The 20,952-nt window shown below is 41.7% G+C and overlaps 1 protein-coding gene and 1 pseudogene across 1 annotated transcript in view; both read left to right on the forward strand.

Moving 5' to 3' along the window:
• The window catches only part of RYBP (RING1 and YY1 binding protein), a 44,881-nt gene extending 25,920 nt beyond the window's left edge, over positions 1-18,961 (forward strand). Inside the window, exons 3-5 of the mRNA XM_060202863.1 lie at positions 13,844-14,020; positions 14,112-14,210; positions 15,033-18,961. Of these exons, the coding sequence (XP_060058846.1) occupies positions 13,844-14,020; positions 14,112-14,210; positions 15,033-15,285 (529 nt within the window). The 3' untranslated portion in view covers positions 15,286-18,961. The remainder of the gene's footprint in view (positions 1-13,843; positions 14,021-14,111; positions 14,211-15,032) is intronic.
• LOC107522920 (ATP synthase subunit epsilon, mitochondrial-like) lies at positions 3,294-3,561 on the forward strand (annotated as a pseudogene).
• Positions 18,962-20,952: the final 1,991 nt, after the last annotated feature.

The raw sequence follows: 20,952 nt of genomic DNA on the forward strand, positions 1-20,952 counted from the left end.
GGACGTAAAAATCTAAATGAAATGTGTTTTGAATCATGTCATCAAAAGGTGGAATGGAATGTTCTTGTTCCTGGATTTAAAGAAAAACATTTCACGTGTGTTTGAAACTTAGAGGTTTAGAAGCCAGAGGCATCTGATGAGTACTTTTGTTTGAATTTCATTCAAGACTTGTCCTTAAGACACCCACCTTTAAAGGGACAGTCCCTCTTACTATAATGCAGGTTCAACACCAAACGTTTAGCCTTCAATTAACTGAAGAGAAGTAACAGCATTAAGAAGACCAGTGATCTGCCTTCCCATTGACTTCACTGTTACTCTGGTTAGTGGAGCTGGGAAGAAATGATGGGTATTGAATGGGAATGGGAACACACACCACTTCTTCTGCCTTTGGTGTGAGGTTCTTTAAATGGAAAATGACTTCAAATAATGTTGCCAGGCTAGTGTAATATACAGTTGGCCCAAATTCATTTAGAAGGAACAGTTCTTAGAGCATCCCTCCCGGTTGCGTCACTTGTAATTGCTCTTAGCGTGGGCTGGTTTTTTAAATGGAGGTGAGAATGGTGTCTTGAAATGAATTGAGTAGCAGATCCTGATTTTTTAATATGTAAAACTGCCTTTATACTTTTTTGCACATTAACATACTAAGAGGCATGCACAATCCTAAGTAATTATTCAATAAGATGTATTCAGTTTTGAATTATTAGGTTGGGGAGGTGGCCTAGTAATAGGTAGAGCATGTGATTTGCATATGAGAGCCCGTGGATTCAGGGGCCTCTCTGTATATCAGGTATTTATTAGTTTGCTATCAACTTACTAGTAATAAATTCAAAAACCATCAGATTTTTTAAAAAAGGAAAGAAAAATCTGATGAAGCAAACTATACCTGATTTTGGCGATTTAAATTTCCCTCCCTCCCTTCCTTCTTCCCTTTCCCTTCTCTCTCTCTCCCTCTCTCTCCCTCTCCCTCTCTCTTTTACCAGAGCATAGCTCAGCTCTGGCTTATGGTGGTGTGGGGGACTGAACCTGGGACTTTGAAGCCTCAGGCATGAGAGTCTCTTTACATAACCATGATGCTATCTCCCCCCTGCCTAGTTTAGATTTCTTACACATCCTCTTTATTTCTTCTTCTTCTTCTTTTTTTTTGCCACAGCACCGATCAGCTCTGGTTTATGGTGGTGCAGGGCAGGGATTGAAGCTGAGACTCTGAAGCCTGAGACAGTTGTTTGCGTAACCACTATGCTATCTCCCCCTGCCCCACATCCTCTTTATTTACTGAAGGCACTTGATACGTAGTTAAAAACTGATGTCTCCAGAGCTGTGCTTTGCCAGCCCTCCTGTTTTATCGATTCTTGGCATGTCAGTTCTATGACGATATACAGAGAACTCAGCCACAGAAGACTGCCGTGCTGCCCTGCATTGCTTCTGCTTCAGTCTCTTTCCTCTGGTCAGTCAGCATACACTATACAGATGCGTTTGTCTACATTTTTGTACTTTATTTTAAACTTTTTATTTACTTCGGATACAGTCAGGGCAGTGGAGGGGAAGGGTGAGATAGAGGAGGTCACGCATATGCACACGCTTGTGAAGCTCTCCCCACCCCTTGTACTCTATATAGAGTTCTGGCTATCAAGGTTTTAAGACTGAGCTGCTTACTTTCCAAGGTGGTTCTGAGACTACCTCAACATTTCACCCAGCCAGGATTTTCCTTTATTTATACCAATTTGCTTGTTTGAAAGAGTGTGAAAAGGATGAGTGTGGCCCCTGAAATGTTTTAGCTAGTCAGATATATTTGGGGGTGGACCTCAGTAACTGGGTGAATTCCCTCCCTCCCTCCCTCCCTCCCTTCTCAGAGCACTGCTCAGCTCTAGCTTATGGTGGTGTAGGGGATTGAACCTGGAACTTCTGGAGCCTCAGGCATGAATGTCTGTTTGCATAATCATTGTGCTATCTATTCCCACATGGACAGGTAATTTCTAATGTTTGGGGTCAGGGCCATTTTTGAGAAGCTTTCTAGGGGAGTTATTTAAAGTATCTTTGTCTTGGGTCCGGGTGGTCCACCCGGTAGAGTGCACATGCTGGGGCCTGAGTTGCAGTGCTGCTCTTCTTGTCTGTGTTTATGTCTCTCACCTTTATTTGGGGGGAGGAGGAGCCACTGGGAATGGTGGAGTTGTGCAGACACTGGGCCCTAGTGAAGACCCTGGTTGCAAAAAAAAAAAAAAAAAAAAAAGAAGAGCCTTTGTCCCATACCAGACTTTAAAAATCGCCGTCTAATGTAGTGAAACTAAAGTATCATTTCTCTTGAAGGACTGCTCACTGGTTGGTGGTAATGTACCCTCAGACTTGAGAATCAGTGATGCAAATCTGCTAGGCTTGTATACTAGTTTGTTTTCTTATTTAGCAGTAGGTGTGTGTTAATATTTCAGTACATACTTATTGACATGTTTAGTATATTCAGCAAGTAAGTTTTCAGTTTCCAAGAATATATTGTACTACAGAAGAGATTACAGGGGATTCATAGAAACTTTTACATGCTTCCTAAATATTTGTAAACTTCCTTTCTTCTACCTTTGAACCATTATCTTTTGACTATGCCCTTGGTGAGACTGTTGTGGACACTTCATTAGTAATTTTTTTTTTTTTTTTACTTGCGTGGGTTAATTGTTTGCTTTTTTATTTATATATGTTGAATATTTGCTGGTTTTACTCTTTGGATTAAACTCTTTAAAAGCAGTGATTGCTTTTGACTGGTTTTTAATTAGTGCACTGCTCAGATCTGGCTTATTGGTGGTGCTGGGGACTGAACCTGGAACATCAAAGCCTCCATCCACTGGATCTCTATAGCATGGAACTTGAATCTCAGAGAAAACAAATGACTTTGAAAGATGGAACCAGATAGTCGCACAGTTTAAGGACCGAGATGTCAGGGGTCACTTGACCATTCTTTTACCATGAGGGCTTCGTTTGATATGATCAGCCTCATTCCAGGTATTCATTTGTTCATCCTAGTTGCATTTTACAGAGCTATAGGTGTCTTGATAAAGAAGACTGCAACTTGAGGAATTGTAAAACCAGAAGGTGTGATAATAGTAGTGAAGCTGAACTTGTATGATTTTTATTAAAATTTACATAGTATGCAAACCTGTCGCCTGTGGGGAGATCTTTTGAAGTATAAATTCTGAATTTTGGATTTGCTTTAGTATAAGAGATCACATAAGTCTGCAGCTGGGCTGCACACTGAGCCGGCATCGGTGGCATTCTTTTAATTCCACCTGACTTACCCATCCCATGGCATCATGGTGGCCTACTGTTGAGACACTGGAGTGCATATCCAGTACTCTCAGATAACGTGCCAGTGCAAGGAGACAGACCCTGAAGACAGAATTCAAAGCAAGTGCTGAGAGGAATTCTGGCAGCAGTGTAAAAATTATGAACGTGAAAAAATAAAAATTACCCAGACTAAAGCCTGAAAGGCTACATTTTCATGGTGCTTACCTCTTATGGCAGACTGAAAACAATCTCCCATCATAGAAAAAGGGAAGTCTGTCTTGCTTGAAGATTAATGGTGGCAATTAATTGAAGTATGGTTCTCCTCCCCCCAAAGAAAAGGCAAGGTACTGGGCAGTACTTGAATGCAAATATTACCATGTGCAAGGACCCAGGCTCAAGCCCTCTCCCCCTCCCACCTGCAGCAGCTAAGTTTCACAAGTGGTGAAGCAGGTCTGCAGGTGTCTTATCTTTCTCCTTCTCTGCATCCTCCTTTCTCAATTTCTCTCTGTCCTATCTAAGAAAAGGAGAAAGGAAATAAGGAAAAAGGGAGACGAAATAATGGTCACCAAGAGCAGTGAAATCATCGTGTGTGCACCAAGCCCCAGTGATAACCCTGGTGGCAGCATCAGTAAAAAACTTAAAATAGAAAAGAGAGATCACATACTGTTTGTCATTCAGATCCATTGTTCCTCAGAATATGTCCCACTGTGTGTGTTTGTGGGACCTGGGAGTGCAGAATGGTTTGGGTAGGATTGCTAGGTGACTTCCAATATAATAGATATTATTCAGTAATAGTTGTTCTTTATAGAAAAAATTCCTGCTCTTGGTCTTAAGGAATACAATTAATACCGACAATATTGGACTGAATATCTTAAGAGTTGCCTACAAGGTGCCAAAGCTTGGTTCCTATACTGAGACAAGCTTCTGGCTTCCTCAGTTGAGCCATTATTTCTTCTAAGTTAGCTCTAGCTGGGATGTGTACCTTAAAGGTATTGTAGAAAATAGTTTTGTTAGTACCTGAAACATGCATTATCTCTTCTAGGCTTGTTTGCTTTTGGGGTGGGGGGTAGAAGATCATTGTATACTGGAGCAGTGCGAGAAATTGTGTCTGCAGTGTGATGCTTTGTCATGTAACAGATTATCTGGAGAATAATGTAAATGTTACCTTATAGTTTCTTGAGAGTTGGGCATTTAGAAATAGAAACGATTTAGTTGGGCTGTTCTGGCTTTAGGTCTGTAATGAGGTGGTAGCTAGAAGGTGGCTGTGACAGCAGTCATCCCAAGGGTTGACTGGGGTTCTGGAGATCTACTTCTGTGTTCCAAAATGATGTGCTTACATGACTTTGCCAAGGGCATGATCGGTTATAAATGCATTAGGTTTGACTTTCTAGTTTAGGAGTAGTTGCTCATTTGGGTAGTGCATTTGTGTGTGGTGCTGGCATTGTCTCAAGAGTATAAATACACGAGGGATATGTATCTTTGAAGGTATTGTGCATATTGTTTAAAGAAACATGGGATGGGCAATGTTTTTCTGAGGCTTGCATGTTGGTTTGTCTGACATGAGTTGGGGCAAGGTAACAACACAGGCATGTGGTCTTATCTGTAGGAAGACTGGTAGGAAAAGGTAGACTCCCCAGTCTCAGTAAGCAGGCTGATTTCATGTGGAATCCTGGGGAAATTAAGACATTATTCTCTCAAGTTTGGCACATAGTCCAGAACATCACCTCTATTTTGAGGGACTTTTAAGTGTAGACTTTAAATTCAGGGCTGCTGTTCCACGTGTCACAGGAGCAAAGAAATACATTACTCAGTCCTTAGTAACAGCCACTGTGAGGTAGCTAGAAGACTAGGAATGATTATATCAGATTAGAATGATAGATTTCTAAAAGAATGGATGGAAACTGTAGTTCTTGATCATGATCATCACAGTGTTTCAAGTGTAGCTAGGGAAGTTTAATATGTAAGTAAAAACTTGAATATGTAAGCAAGTTTAAAAAATACGAGCTGTATTATATTCCCGTTAGACATGAAACGGTGACGATGATGAAGTGATTAGAAACGAAGCCGGAGGGTACTGTTTTTAGTTGTTTTAATTTAGCCAAATTTTTATATAATGTTCAAGGCATGAGCCAACTTAAATGCTAAGATTACTCTTCTCACAGTTGATAAGAATCAGACTGCTTGAACTACAATATCCTGAGATTCTTTGTTTTGTTTGATCTTTTTTTAGATAGACAGAGACTGGGAAGAGACCACAACACCAAAACTTCCTTCAGTTTAGTAGGGGTCATACTTAAAACCTGGGTTGGTACTTGGCAAAGTAGCTGACTATCCAAGTATTATTTTGCCGCCCCCATCCTTTGATTCTGCAGATCTCAGTTGGGATCTTAACCAGTTGTCCTTGCCCTTGTTGTTTTTATATATACTGGTCCAGTCACAACCATAACATCCACATGTTTTTTGGAAATGGCATGCCAACATCTAATTATGTGTTCAGTTTTTTGAATAGGTTAATAGTTCTCATCTTTCACAAAAACTAATGAAGGATTTATTTAACATACAGATAAGATAATGTTTGTTCTCTTTGTTTCCTCAGTACTTAGCGTAGTGAATAAATATCTCCCAGGGACAGAAGTCTGGTATTTTTCTGCAAAAATTATTGCTGTAGAATGTTCCATATCTTTAACTACCTTGAGCCTCAAAATAGCAGAATAAAATGCATAGCATTTAAAGATGAATATGTTGATTTTATAGACTTTTTTAAAAAGGCACTTGATAGGCACATGTGATGCTGGGGATCGAACTTGGGACCTCGTGATTGAGAGTTCAACATGCAATCCACCGTACCACCTCCTGTTTTGCGGGCATATTTAGCCCACCTCCATGAAGCTTTAAGTATTAATGGAAGTTTTATTTTGGATCACATGGTAGAAGAGGGGAAGAATATTTTAAGAATACAAGATCCTTTATTTTTAAGCAGCGTATCTTTCAGTGGTTATGGTAGTGTTAAACAGCAATTCAGTAGACCTTATTTTTTTGTTTGTTTGTTTGTTTGTTTGTTTTTCTCCTCCAGGGTTATTGCTGGGCTCGGTGCCTGCACCATGAATCCACCACTCCTGGAGGCCATTTTCCCCCCTTTTTGTTGCCCTAGTTGTTGTAGCCTCGTTGCGGTTATTATTGCCATTGTTGACGTTGCTTTGTTGTTGGATAGGACAGAGAGAAAGTGAGAGAGGAGGGGAAGACAGAGAGAGGGGAGAGAAAGATAGACACCTGCAGACCTGCTTCACCACCCATGAAGCGACTCCCCTGCAGGTGGGGAGCCGGGGGCTCGAACCGGGATCCTTACGCCGGTCCCTGCGCTTTGCGCCACGTGCTCTTAACCCGCTGCGCCACCGCCCAACCCCCCATCAGTAGACATTATTTTTAACTTTTGAGAAAAATGGACACAAGTTGGGGCTTTGCTTCGGGGCAACAGGTGGTGTCTCGCCAAGTAGAATACACACATTCCTGTGTGCTTAGGCCCAGGTTTGAGCCCCAACCCACCACATAGGGACTCCCGCTTCCAGAAAGCTAAGGGAGTAGTGTTTTAGTATCTCTCTCCCTCGGTCACTGATCCTCTTATACAGAGGAAAGGGAAAAAAGAAAATGGCCACCGGGTCTATGGAGTGGAAGCACTGAGCCCAGCACTAAACACTGGTGGGGGAGGGCCAGCCATACAGTTTAAATAGAGAAACGGAGATAGTATTCTAGCTGTCCCATCACCCAGCTTTGGCAGTAATCATATTGGCAGTCTCAGTATGTTGGCAAATGTTGTAAAAACACGTCTACTGTACTTGTATAAAAGTGCACTATGGGCAAAATGTTGGCTCATGATCTTTGGGGAACTGAAAAACACCAAGATTCAAAGCACCCACTGGAGTGGCTCAAATTGAAAGAACTGTTTGCCTGTCCCAAATGTTGAAGATGTAGAGTTGTTGGACAGAGCCCATCTTTCTGCTATAGGAAACGTTAGGTGGCACAATTCCTTGGAAAAACAGCTTAGCATTTTCTTTTGAGAGAGAGAGAGTGTGTGTGTGTGTGTGTGTATGTATGTACACACCTACTTTCTGTAGGTATTATATCAAAGTACAGGTAATGGAAACAACCCTGCACACGTGAACATTGATAGCAGTTCTGTTCACGACAGCTGAAAACCACCAACAGCCCAAACAAAGGTCCATTAGTAGGAGACTGGGTAAATAAGACAAGTAGCACAGGCGAATCTCAAAAAAAGTAGTCACCTAAAATGAAGAATGGCTGTGACTAGACCTGCTTGCGCAGTTTGGGGAAGATGCCGAGGAACCTGGATGGGTGCAGAGATGGCACCACTGTGTACACTGTCAGCGTTAAGTGGTCTGCATTTTCTCCTACCTTCTTCAGACTGTACTTTGTTAATGCCAGCAAACCTGTGTCTCTTCTTGGCTCTTATTTGTGTCGATGTTGGGGTGGTGATGCATCTGTAAAGAAGCAGGAACCAGCTAGTCTAACTGCAGTCTGCCATCAATCCTCCCGGCACCGTTAGCTCTGGCCACAAAATGTTGATGATCATGTATGTTGATAGAACACACCAGTTTCGTAAGAGTAGACACATTAGACTAGCGAGTGCTCTGAAAATGTGCTCACTGTAATACCCAAAATTCCCATTTACGTAAGCATGACCTAACTCTAATGATTATGCTGTGTGGCGTATGATTGACTGGAATGGGGGGCAGTGATTTTTATCACTTTGCATGGCTGACAAGTTGAAAAATTTTAATTTAACGGGTTTGAAATGTTTTTTTTAAGAATGTAAAGCACTTGATTCTAAAAACTACTTTTAAGAGCTCAGAAACTTTTTTTTTTTTTTTTTTTTTTTGCTTTTTAAGAGCTCAGAAACTTTTAATATCGAGTATTCTTTCTACTCCCCCTCACCACACGTATACCACTGAGCCTAAGTTCTTACTTCTGTGGCAACTTAAACCACAGTGAACACTGTCCAGTTATCCATTTGTTGCCCTTGCGTGATGCCAGATCGAACCCAGAGTCTTGGATGTATTTGTGCACTCTGAACCATTCGCTCATCTTGGGAGGAATATCTCTTGAGAAAACTTGATGGGATCAGTGCTGTCTTGTTCTGGGCTGGCTTCCCATATTTTTAATATTCCTGTTCACTCACATTCTTTCTGTCTATATGGTTCTCATCTGAGGGGGATTTTTGTCACCCATTGTTGGTATGCTTCTAATTCTGCTTCTAAAAGCCCCTTCTGTTTCATTTGGTTTAATCCCCCCTGCTTAACACTGCATTCTATTTACATTACCACTGTATTCTATTTACATAACCACTGCAGGGCATTGGGTTAATCCCCACTGGTTCATGATGTCTTTTTGCTCTGCCCCCTCTCCTTGTCACACCCTGATTTTCACCAATCACTTTTCTCTCCACCCTCTCTACGTCACATCCTGTTCACACCCTACTTGGAAAGTATATATAAGGACAGCATTGTTCGTTTTAGTTAGTTGTAGTTTTAGTTTAGCTCGCCATAGATTGTGCTGCGTCCTGTGTGAATAAAGAGATACTGCCTACAGCTCAGCCATGGGTCCCTGGTCATCTGTCTCCCGCTCGCGAAGCTTGCCCAACCACCCATATAATACTTGGTGTGTCTGGAGACATTTTCCTCTGTACAAACTCTGGGGCTTGGAGGACAATTGGCATCTGTGAATAGAGGTCAAGGATCTGATTGACTATCCTGCAGTGCTTGCTCAGGCCCCACTCAGCAGGAGGTCTCAGATGTCAACTGGATCTCAGTGTCTCAGCACCATTTCAGAGTGACTAGGGGAAAGCTTTTGAGAAGGCCTTGGTTACCTCCAGTTTGGGAGGCTTACTAAAACATGATACTTTGACTATAAACTATCTTATTAGAAGGGTTACTTTCCAGTACGTACATTTTTCTTTTGTCTTAAATATTAGATTTGAGGGAATCCCTAAAGATGACCTTCATTTAACCAACGATTTATAAGTGAGGGGATCAAGATGATTGGATTTTCTGTGATTGTTTTTTCTCTTGGAACTTTGGGTTTTGCATACCTTTATACATGCCCAGCTTTATGACAGGAACTGTAGTTTCAAGATGGTTTAAATGCATTTTAAATGGGATCTCTGGCAGCAGTAAATAACACACAGAGCACTTTATTCATTACCCAGTTTATTTGCATCTTTAAATGTGATTTAGAGATTTGTCATTTCTGTGATTCCTCTTAAATCAGTTTCATGGTGTGTAAGGATCACTTACTCGAACCTCCTTGAAGAAGCTGAAGTTTGGGGTGAGAGCTCACCAAGGTTCTTCTTCACAGAGAGTGTAGGTGTCCTTACCATTTGAGTCCTGTGATCTAGCTATTTGACAGGGAGCGCGCCCCCCCCCCCCCCCGACTCCTCACCAGAGTTCTAGGCTGTCCATAGCATCCTGCCTCAATATATAGCAGGCACTAGAAAGAGTCTGGTGAGTTTGGAATTGTAAGCAAGAGTGACAGGTGAGACAGGGAAGAGCTGAATCTCAAAAGGCTGCATTTTCGATTCCAATAGAATCGAGAAGTAGTTGGTGGCCCAGAGTCAGAGTGATGAGGTGCTTCTTTCCTCCTCTAAAGCAGGTGAGGAGAGGTACCCCCGCTCACTGTGGCACTCACTATAGGCACTGGCTGAAGGGCCAGTGATGCTGGACCACTTTCAAGACTATGCCCTTACTTTTCCAGTTTCAACATCAAAGTAATTTACTATGGAATAAAAATTTGTTGAAAATACAGGGTAGAACATCAGAAAGAAATTCAGCTAGTTATCTTCAAAAGAGATCATTTTGAAAGCAGTTTAGGAAACATTTTTCTTTACATGATTTCAGCTACTATAGGCTGTCTGTAGACTTTCCTTAGAGGATGCTGTCGGAACTTAAAGGGCATGTTTATCCTGGGATGATTTCTTAAAATAGTTGAATGACCACAGTAAAATTCTGTTATTAGAGGTACCACGGGGGGGGGGGGGGGGGGCTGAGGAGACTTTATAGTTTAATGGTTGAAATGCTTTAATCCAACTTCTCTGTTTCTCCCTGTCTGTATCAAACAAAAAATGCTGGGAGCAGTGAATTCCTTTGTTGTTGGCACCGACCCCGGTGAGAACCCTGATGGCCAAAAGACAGTTTGGTGCCACACATCTCTTGAAGGAAGCTAGACCAAACCAAGCAGATGTCCTGCTTACTATATGGCCTCTATAGTTAAGAGTTTGTTGGTCGATTGGCTTTAATCTGAAGCTTAGACACCAAAAGCTGTAAACCGTGTGCTTTGATTTAATGTTCACTAACTGTTGTGAAAGTTCCTCTAATGCTTCTTTAGATTGTTAGTTGGAAAATGTAGGTAATTTTAGAGAACCCAGACTCCCAGCTCTGTCTTGAAGAGTCCATTTTTTCCAACATATATAAAGTTCTGCTTTAACATTCCTAGATATCTACAGATGATTGTGTGACATGGAGACTTCATTAAGCAGTGTGAATCTTTGGGGATTAACTACCACTGATAAACAATGTTAAGGTTTTGATAAGCTTTTGTTCCTTATGAGGAGGCAGTGGATATCATTCATGCCAGCTCCTCTTCCCTGTGTGATGATCAAGTTGTCCTCTTGGGACCGATGACAGGAGTGGCCAGAACAGTTCTGATAGTGTCACTTGGTAGACGCCATGCTGAAGCTAAAAGAAACTTGAAGTTGTCTCTACCTTGCCGTCGCCCCCCCCCCCCCCCCGGGTTGTGCCACTTTTTGAATCAAAGTGTTGTTATGTTACTCAGAATTAGGAATATCTGAACATTCCTGTTCCTCACTCTAGAACTACTGATGGACGGAGTTGGTGGGGAGGATGGGCGGCTAGTTTGAAAAGATCTAGAACTAGTGGAATGGGGCTTTTGTGAAAGTTAATGAGGGAAACAATCACTGAAAACTTAAGTTACAACTTTAGGACATACGGTTGGCATTTCGAACACAGTTAACAGAAAACAACACAGGTGCTTTTAGCAATTGTCCCTTCTTGATAATATTAAGATCCTAAGTAGCTTGTCACAGTTACGTATCAGAGGAGAGGAGCGTTCTGATCAAACATTCATTGCCCTAGAAGCGAGGGAATCTGCTCAGCCTGCTAGCCCTTTACTGGCTTGGTCCTTCTTCCCATACCACAGTGCTGAGAGGGCTGTTTGCTGCCTGTGTTAGTCCTCTGACAGCCGGCAGTCCTAGTCCTCAGTGACTCTAACCCCATGTGGCCTGCTCTCTTGAAAGTCACAGACGCCTCAGCAAAGTGTGAGCTGCCCTTTATTTTCTCAGCAATGTTTATTTACTCTTTATCGGCATTTTATTGGTTCTTGGAACTTGGCTGAATGCCAAGGTGACAAAGATGATTAAGATACAGCCCTTCTATCAAAGAATATCCAGCTGGTTGACAATTAGTCACTGTAGTGTCTTGTAGGGTGTCCTATAATGAGACAGATACCTTTACTTCAGCGTGGATATGAGTGGCCTGGGGTGAGCAGGCTGGATGTTCTTTGAGCTCAGGCAGCAACGTAACCCATGACTTATTTCTGATGGTGCTCTCAGTTGGTATCCAGGTGTCCTTTCTTGTCCTTGAAGTATAAAGTACATAATACTTCCTTAATTGAAATTCTCCGAGTGCACTTTTCTTTTTTAAATTGTCTTCAGGGTTACTACTGGGGCTCTGTGCCAGCACCACAAATCCACTGCTCCTGTGGCCATCTTTTCCATTTTTGTTGTTGTCGGATAGGACAAAGAGAAAAGAAAGACGAGGAGAGAAAGATAAACACCTGCAGACCTGCTTCACTGCTTGTGAAGTCGTCCCCCCCACCCCCCCCTTCAGGTGAGATCCTGGGAGCTTTAACCGGGATCCTTGCGCGGGTCCTTGTGCTTTGTGCTATGTGCACTTAACCCAGGGTGCTACCGGCCGGCCCCCTCTGAGTGCACTTTTCGGCACATGGGTTTGCTCACATTATTTTAGTTAGTTTTATTTTGACAGTATTGATTAGTGTACGTTTAACTCTGGTTTAAACTGCATGATAATCCCTACAGACAGCTGACCTGTTTGTGTCTCCAGCAAGTGCTTGTACACTGCTTGGAGATCATCTTCTTTGTATCAGCACAGTTCCTCTTCGAAGGAGCAGAATATTACAGTGGCTGCTGTTCCTTTTCTTAGAGCTTTGGGGAAAGTGAGTTACCTGTCATAAGGTTTCCTGGCATACCCTCAGTGTGGCCAAGACCTGTGTTTGCTGGTGGCTGGTAGAAGACTTAGTCAAAGGCTGCTGCTACCTTTGTCGGTACCACACTGCCCCTGAGCCAGAACCGGCACGCTCAGAAGAATGCATCCCGTGCCCAGGATTTCTTTCATGGAGGGGCATTGTGAGCCTCTGTCCCCTTCCTGTCCTGTGTGCCTGAAGGCCCATCACACTGCCCAGAGGTGGTATTCTGGCAGCCTGCTCAACTAGAAGCCAGCATGCCATCAGTCAAGCAGCTCCCTTTTTGATTGTCATCTTGGGTAAAAAATAGCACAAGTATTGAAGAATAAAGCTTTGTTTGTTTGTTTGTTTGTTTGGTGTGTGTGTTTTTCTGTCCATCCGTCCTGCACTAGTGACTATTCCCATTGACAAGCCAAGACATCCTCTGTCATCCAGAGGAAAGAGTTTGGTACGAATGGTGGGCACCAGGTTGTGGCAGCCACTGTTTCACCTCATGAATGATCTAGTACGTGGATGTGTTTCCTGCCTCACATTTAAGAGTTTATTGGGAATGTTTTTGAGAATTAATATTGTATAGAAATAATTCACAGGCTTTTCTTTATCTCTGTCCAGTTTGGGTCTGAATGCTCACACATTGTGAATAGTGTTTGGCATCACTTAGAATTTGTAAACAATAGTGTGAAGAACCAGTGTCAGTTGGAGATTGGTGTGGGCATAATGATTGACATAATGAATGTATCACTTATCTGAGTTTTTTTTCTTAATAGTTATTTTAAGTCTTTTACCTTTGAGTTAGTATGAACCATAGTTATTTGCTGCTTCTCTGTGTGTTATCCTTGCCACTCAGACAGCTGCAGGGGAACAGACCAAGTTGAAATAATTAGATTGAAGAGTGAATGTCACACTTCTAATTTCCTTTTTTTTCCCAAGGGATTACCAGTGTCCCTTTAATAAAACAAGATTAACCCTCTATAGCAGGAGTATTTGAAAGCTGTCAGTCAGTATAATCTTGATGGCTCAACAGAGGCTGTGTTCCCAGCACAGTGCCCTGTGCTACTGACTTAAAGGTGTTTTGTTTGTTTTATTGCATAGGGATATGGCCATTTGTGTGAGCACCTTAGTGTGTCTCATTAAAGGTGAATGCACAGAAAAGGAATTAAAAAGAGGAAAAGTTTTATGGGCTTAAATGCTTTTTGACATATATTGTTTGGTGTTACCGCACATCAGTAGTAAAGTGCCTGAGACCTTTTGAAGACACATAGTGATACATATTATTTTGATGTTTTAGAAAGCCTCGGATCAATTCCCAGCTGGTGGCACAGCAAGTGGCACAACAGTATGCTACTCCACCACCTCCAAAAAAGGAGAAGAAGGAAAAAGTTGAAAAGCAAGACAAAGAGAAACCCGAAAAAGAGAAGGAGATTAGTCCTAGTGTTACCAAGAAAAATACCAACAAGAAAACAAAGTAAGTTCTCAGTAGAATACATAATACTCTATTATTTTTCAAACGACTCATAGATATTTGAACATCTCCTTTTCGTGTCCTCATCTTTTAGACCAAAGTCTGACATTCTCAAAGACCCTCCTAGTGAAGCAAACAGTCTGCAGTCTGCAAACGCCACGACAAAGACCAGTGAAACGAATCACGCCTCAAGGTATTTGAAGCTGTCAGTAGAGTGAAATACGATGTCAGTGACTGATTGACTTAGCCAGAATCAAGAACCCAGGGATTTTGTGTCTGGTTTTGTGAGTTAGGAAGGGGTGTTTTGTTATTCGAAAGACTTTTTAAAAAAAAAAAAAAACATTTTTAAAATTTTATTTTCCCTTTTGTTGCCCTTGTTTTTTATTGTTGTAGTTATTGTTATTGTTGGATAGGACAGAGAGAAATGGAGAGAGATGGGGAAGACAGAGAGGGGGAGAGAAAGACAGACACCTGCAGACCTGCTTCACCGTCTGCGAAGCGACTCCCCTGCGGGGGGAGCTGGGGGCTCGAACCGGGATCCTTATGCCATTCCTTGCGCTTTGCGCCACTGCCCGACCCCCTGTTCTGTTATTTAACTGAAGCACTGCTCAACTCTAGTTTATGGCGGTGCTGGGGATTGACCCCGGCCTTGGAGCCTCTTGGAGCCTCAGGGCTAAAAGTCTTTTGCATAACCATGATGCTATCTCCCCAGCCCAGCTGGCTCACTCTCAGTGTATATGACTTACTTTTAGATGATGTGGTCAAAATAGGAGAAAGGTGAATCCATAATGAGTCTGTAGTGGTTCAGAGCTGTGCTTTGTCGGCAGTGGCTCCTGTTGTGCTGAACGTACCAACAGAGTTGCGCAGTGAGCCTGGTGTGTGTGATGGACAGTTCAGGTGGCACGCCACGGTGCTGTAAAATCTACTGAGGAGTTTTTGCCAGATGACATATTGATGGCGTTCTGCCAAAATTTACTCTAATCCACGAATTGATTTGATTTACTGTTACTTTCAGACCCCGGCTGAAAAATGTGGACAGAAGCACTGCACAGCAGCTGGCAGTGACTGTGGGCAATGTCACCGTCATTATCACAGACTTTAAGGAAAAGACTCGCTCCTGCTCCACCTCCTCCTCCACAGTGACCTCCAGTGCAGGGTCAGAACAGCAGAACCAGAGCAGCTCGGGCTCAGAGAGCACAGACAAGGGCTCCTCCCGCTCCTCCACGCCCAAGGGCGACATGTCAGCGGTCAACGATGAGTCTTTCTGAAATTGCACATGGAATTGTGAAAACTATGAATCAGGGTATGAAATTCAGATCCTCCACCTGCCCGTGCCGCTTGCACCCTGGAGAATCTTCTGTGGACACCGACCTCTTCGTGATGCTGCAGGGTGGTTTCTGCTTGCCGTGGGCATCTGGCCTCTGAGGAATTTCGCACCCTGATGATTACTCTTGACACTTTTATGTATTCCATTGTTTTATATGATTTTCCTAACAATCATTTATAATTGGATGTGCTCCTGAATCTACTTTTTATAAAAAAAAAAAAAATCTGCTGTGCACAATTTTCCATGTACATTACAACTGGTTTTGTTTTTGTTTTTGTTGGGGGGGGGCAAGTAAGGGAGGGGGCGGAAACGTTTTATTTATTGTGTTCACAATGTCCATCCTTTCAGCATATCCTTTTTAAGTTTAGTTCTTTCCAGTTATACTATGTACTATCAGTTTTGATATAACTATATATATATATAAATATAAAATTATATATAAAGGGTTATTTGAAACCAATCCATGGCAACGCTGGTGCTTGATACACTGTGAAGTGAATACAACGTTGAACAGTTACAGATCTGGGACAGTTCCTCCTGTGACAGTGCTGACATTAAATTAAAATCAGTCTTACATGAAGTATGTTCCAACCCATGTGGGAACTTGACTCTCATCTGTCTAAAGAGTACTGGACGATAGAAAAAAATATATATATTTTTTGAACAATGTGATCTCAAATTTAAAGACTGCTCCAGATAGCCTGCATTTGCAATGGAATAACTGACAAATCACAAGTGTTTTGTTGGGGAGGGCTTTGATCATTCAAAACTAAACTAGCTCCAGGGTGCCAAGTATTCAATGTAAAATATGGTTACATGTTAACATTACTGTTCTTACATGAACACTCACAAAACTACGGTATTCTGTAACTTGAATTCCATCCATTTTCCAGGCCTCTACTCATGTCTGAGGTAAATCTATATATTGTCTCTTAGTTTTAGGATTCAACTGTCAAAACTATTTTTTGGTCTGTTCAAGAAGCAAATCCCTGTTTCCACTAGGCATGTGACACTGCGATGATGGGTTTTGTAACAAGTTTGTTTTCCCTCATTTCTTCTTGTTTAACCGATACAGTTGTAAGAATATGTTTTCTTAAATTATCGTTTCACTGGACAAATGTTGTCAGTCTCAACACGTTCATCTGGGCATGGAGATTTTCAGTGTTTGGAGACTTCTCAAGTCCCTGCCATGGGAAGTAACTCAAGAGGGGAAGGGCTTGCAAGTTTGTAGTAGAAGTTGCAGGGAAAGCTCAAACTTCCTGCAAACAAGTTTTCTTCCCTCAAGATAGCTTGAGTAAACGGCTCTCAAGTTTCTTTTCACTTTCTTTTATGTCATGCAAAAATAAAAATAAAAAGACAAAGACCACTAATGTGATTCCACCCCTCCTCATTTAAAAATGTTTTGCTTCATCTCACTCTGTTTGGACTGGGGGTCTGGGGGGAGTCTCAGATTTCACTTTGCCATGTCCACAAGGTTCACTTTGGAGGAGTCATTTCACGTTACCTTCCTTTATTTGATCATACTTTAAGAGACTCACGGGAGGGCAGCTGATTTATAATGACACATCATATTTTGGTGTGAAAAAACTTGGTTTGCATAAGAAATAACTTCTGTCTGTGGAGGCAACGAGTAAAAAAAAAAAATATATAACAGCTTGATTTGAGTAGCCAACGGGAAAGGTTCCTTTCACATTTACATTAAAACTATGCTGTAGTCACTGATGCACCGTAACTTAAATTCTGTCCTCAAAAAGTGTAGATTATAAAGCAGTGCCATTTGGTGCTGTGGTCTATTCACAGATGCATGGACAATGGTCCCCTTTTTAAAAGAATGCTTGTATCCGGAATGCAAGCTACACGTCTCTTTTTTAAATACATTTTTAAAGTATTTATTAATGAACCAAAGGAAATTCGATGCTTTCTATATGCATCAGGCTATATAATACATAGTGATTTGACTATGAATTTTAAATCCACATTTTAATATTAGTGGGATATTGCAAAGACATTCCTTCTAAAGTTTTAATATTCCTTTTATTAAGGGTCTCAGGGAGGGTTAATTAGCCAGCCATATTTATTTTCCAGGGATGTAAGGAATTGCTAAGTTTTTTAAAATTAACTTAAAAAAAAAAAAAGCTTAAATGCCACCAAACTCAGATAGGTTGCACTGCATTTTTGAACCAATAAGTTGGTATGCACCTTGTTCAAAAACACTGCACTATTTCAAATTTAGTTTCATGTAAAGTGATTGGATCCCTAGATTAGTGGAAGAAGCTGATTAACCAGCTACTCATAGGCTAATTCGTTCATTGCCAGTGTTGGTTTTTCAGTTTTGCCTCCGTGAAAAGGGCAAAGGAAGGGAGGTTGGGGATGAATTTGCCATTTTGATAGACACCGCAGGACTTCCCAGCAATCAGCTGTTCTGGGCCAGTCCCTTAGCTGAATTGTGTATTCTGGTAAAATAGTGACGTGGTAGGTCCTTTAGACTTTTAATTTCTGAAATTGATGGCATCCCTCAGGCATGTATTCTGGAAATGGAATTCCTATAACTCTGCAGTTTGCCCTACAATTAGTAGGCAGCGCATAAAAAATAAAAACACTAGTGTAGATTATAAAGATGTATCTATCTTAAAAGAGGACCAGAAATACTTGGTATTCAGTGGCACAGTAAGCAGGTTATAAAAACAGAACAAACCCCCAAAGCACAGTGTTAATGCTTACAAGTTTCCATTTGTTTGGGCACTACACAATCGCTCACACTTGTGCATACGCACACACAGAGCTGACCTGACTTGCTCTGCTTGAGTCACGCAGTTAAAGGAAAAAAGACATCTCTTGACACCCACAAAATAATTGAATCAAAACCTTTCCGTTTCAATCTGGATATTTAATAACATTGGCAGAAGCTTCTGTGAGTTTAGTTCCACTAGGATATTTCACCTGCCTTATCAAGACCATTCTCAGTCTACTTTTTTAAGCGACCATATCTTAAATTATTGAAAATTTATTAATTGCTGACTATATAATAACCTTTGCTTGTATGTAACCGATAATGGTTTAAGAGCCAACATTTAGAGTATGACAATGGAGCTGAACAGTTTTTAATGCGCAAGCAGTTCTGTTCTTGTGTATGACTTGTAACCTTAATTTACTGTGTAAAGATGGTTACATTATTTCCTTAGCTTTGTTTGTTGGAGACAAATAGAGAATGCTTGTTAAGTATGTCAAAACATAATCTTATCTTGTGAATTTTTGTTCATGTATTATACGAGCTATATTTTTCATTTGCCCAAAAAGACAGCTTGTATAACGCTTTTGGAAGTTTCTGCTCTGTAATGTCTTAGAGCTGACAGTCTGTTAGGTTTTTTTCTCATGCTAAAGTGTCAGTTGGTGGTTTTGTGAACTGGTCAGAAATTCACAGGTCTTAAATGTTTTGGGGAAATTTATATTGGACACTGCTCTTTGTCTAGCAAATAAAAGATGTTAATATATTCCTGTTACTGGCATGTGCACGACTATGTTATTAGAAGCCACTTTATCATTTTCCTGCTTTAAATAGAAATGTCTATTTATGAATTCTGCTTGTAGTTTTTTCACAAATAAAATAGTAAAATTTACATGGAAATCTTTATTTTTGTGTGTGTAGATTTTAGCCTGTAGGAAAATATAGTTTTTGTACTCATACTGTGGAGTAGTTCAGTGTAAGTTAGAAGACCAATTTGTCTTTTTAAGATGAGCGACAGGTTTGCACGTCAGGACCATCAGGGGTGCAAGTCCTGTGCTCTGCTGCTATCTGTAGATAGTCCCAGACTCAAGCCATGTGTGTAAGAACCTGAGTTGTGTTACAAACAAGTTCATTTTAGATACCTCCGGCCGTGTCACAGAGCTTCCGTGGAAGATGCAGCTGAGCAAAAGGCCAGATGTGGGACAAAACTATTGTCTCAAGTACAGTCTGAAACAATTTACAGTGATTCAAAACAAAGAATCGCTTACAATAATTACACCAGTTTTTACCTAGAAGCCCTCAATACAGAAGTTGTTTGTGACCAGTGTCATGTGTTATATCTTAAAAAGCTGCACAAGCAAAACTTAACTGCCCTATGCTAGGAAGACCACTGCTGAGTGTATAGCAGACACTGCCGCCTTCAAGGATAAGGAACACTGCAAGGCCACTCTTTGTCATAGTTCAGCACGAGGTAAATGTGAAAGGAAGAGTGAAATAGTGCGTGACCCTTATTTGGGAATAGGTTTGTCCTGGTAGAACTTAGCAGACTTCTTTTTTTTTCTTTTTTTTAAGATTTTACTTTTTTTTTTTCAGGTAAATTAAACTTTTATTAAAAACAAAACATGTTAGGGTATGAAAGAGGAGTAAAGAGAGAGAGATTGAGATTGACTTGACTTACATGGTGGTTACAGTTCTGGCCAAAGAGAGCGAGAATGCTCTCAAGGTCTTATTAATGAGAAATTGGAGGAGAAAGAACCAGAGCATCACTCTGGTACATGTACTTCCAGAGAGTTTGAACTTGGACCTCATGTTTGAGAGTCCAATGCTTTATCCACTGTGCCATCTCCCGGACCACTCCACTGTCGTATTTTCCAGGAGATCATAACTTAAATGTAGCCCCTCGATAGTGTTGAGGGGGATCTGGAAGGGCTGCTGCCTTTTGTTGGAATCTTCTTCCCGTCTGTTGAGAATCTGTTAGGTGCAATAGAAATGGACCACTGAACGCTGGAGGAAGAGTTCAGATTTTCCATGGGGGAGGGACTCAGGTCTGGGCAGACCCTGGGGTAAAAGTTGAGGTCTAGGCATTAACCATTCTTCCTGGTAAGCCTGCCTTCATTCTTAAAGAGTAGAAAGTGAGCATCCCTTCTAAGACTTCCAGAGACTTAAGAAAAGTGGTTCCAAGGGTTTGTATAGTACTGTGCTATAAATAGTGAACACAGGTGAGTGTGAAAGGGAGGGTACAGACTGAAGCTGACCCAGCTCCTGCGAGTGCCTTTGAGAACTGGCAAAGAAGCCACTCTAGTGATTGTGCTTCCCCTGTGCCAGCATCACGAATCAGTTACTCTTTGAGCTGAATCCAGACTCAGTCCTCACTGCAGCTCTGTAGGCTTCTGGACTCATGTTTCTAAGAGGTAAAACCCATGAACCTTTCTTGCTCTGGACAAAACCCAGCCCCAAAGTGATTAGGAAACCCTGCAAGGCAGTTTTTTTTTTTTTTTTCCTCCAGGGTTATTGCTGGGGCTCCTGCCTGCAATATGAATCCACTGCTCCTGGAGGCTATATTTCCCATTGCAGTTATTGCTGTTGTTATTGATGCCGTTGTTGTTGGATAGGACAGAGAAATGGAGAAAGGAGGGGAAGACAGAGAGGAGGAGAGAAAAGACAGACACCTGAGGACCTGCTTCACCGCCTGTGAAGCGACTCCCCTGCAGGTGGGGAGCTGGGGGCTCCAACCAGGATCCTTAACACCAGCCCTTGCGCTTTGCACCTTGTGCCCTTGCGCTTTGCGCCTTGTGCGTTTAACCCACTGCACTACCGCCTGACTCCCGCAAGGCAGTTTCTAATCCACTCTTCCATTGTAGGGCACTCCTGGACTTTGAGACA

Source organism: Erinaceus europaeus, chromosome 12, assembly GCF_950295315.1.
Source record: "Erinaceus europaeus chromosome 12, mEriEur2.1, whole genome shotgun sequence".
Classification (NCBI taxonomy): domain Eukaryota; kingdom Metazoa; phylum Chordata; class Mammalia; order Eulipotyphla; family Erinaceidae; genus Erinaceus; species Erinaceus europaeus.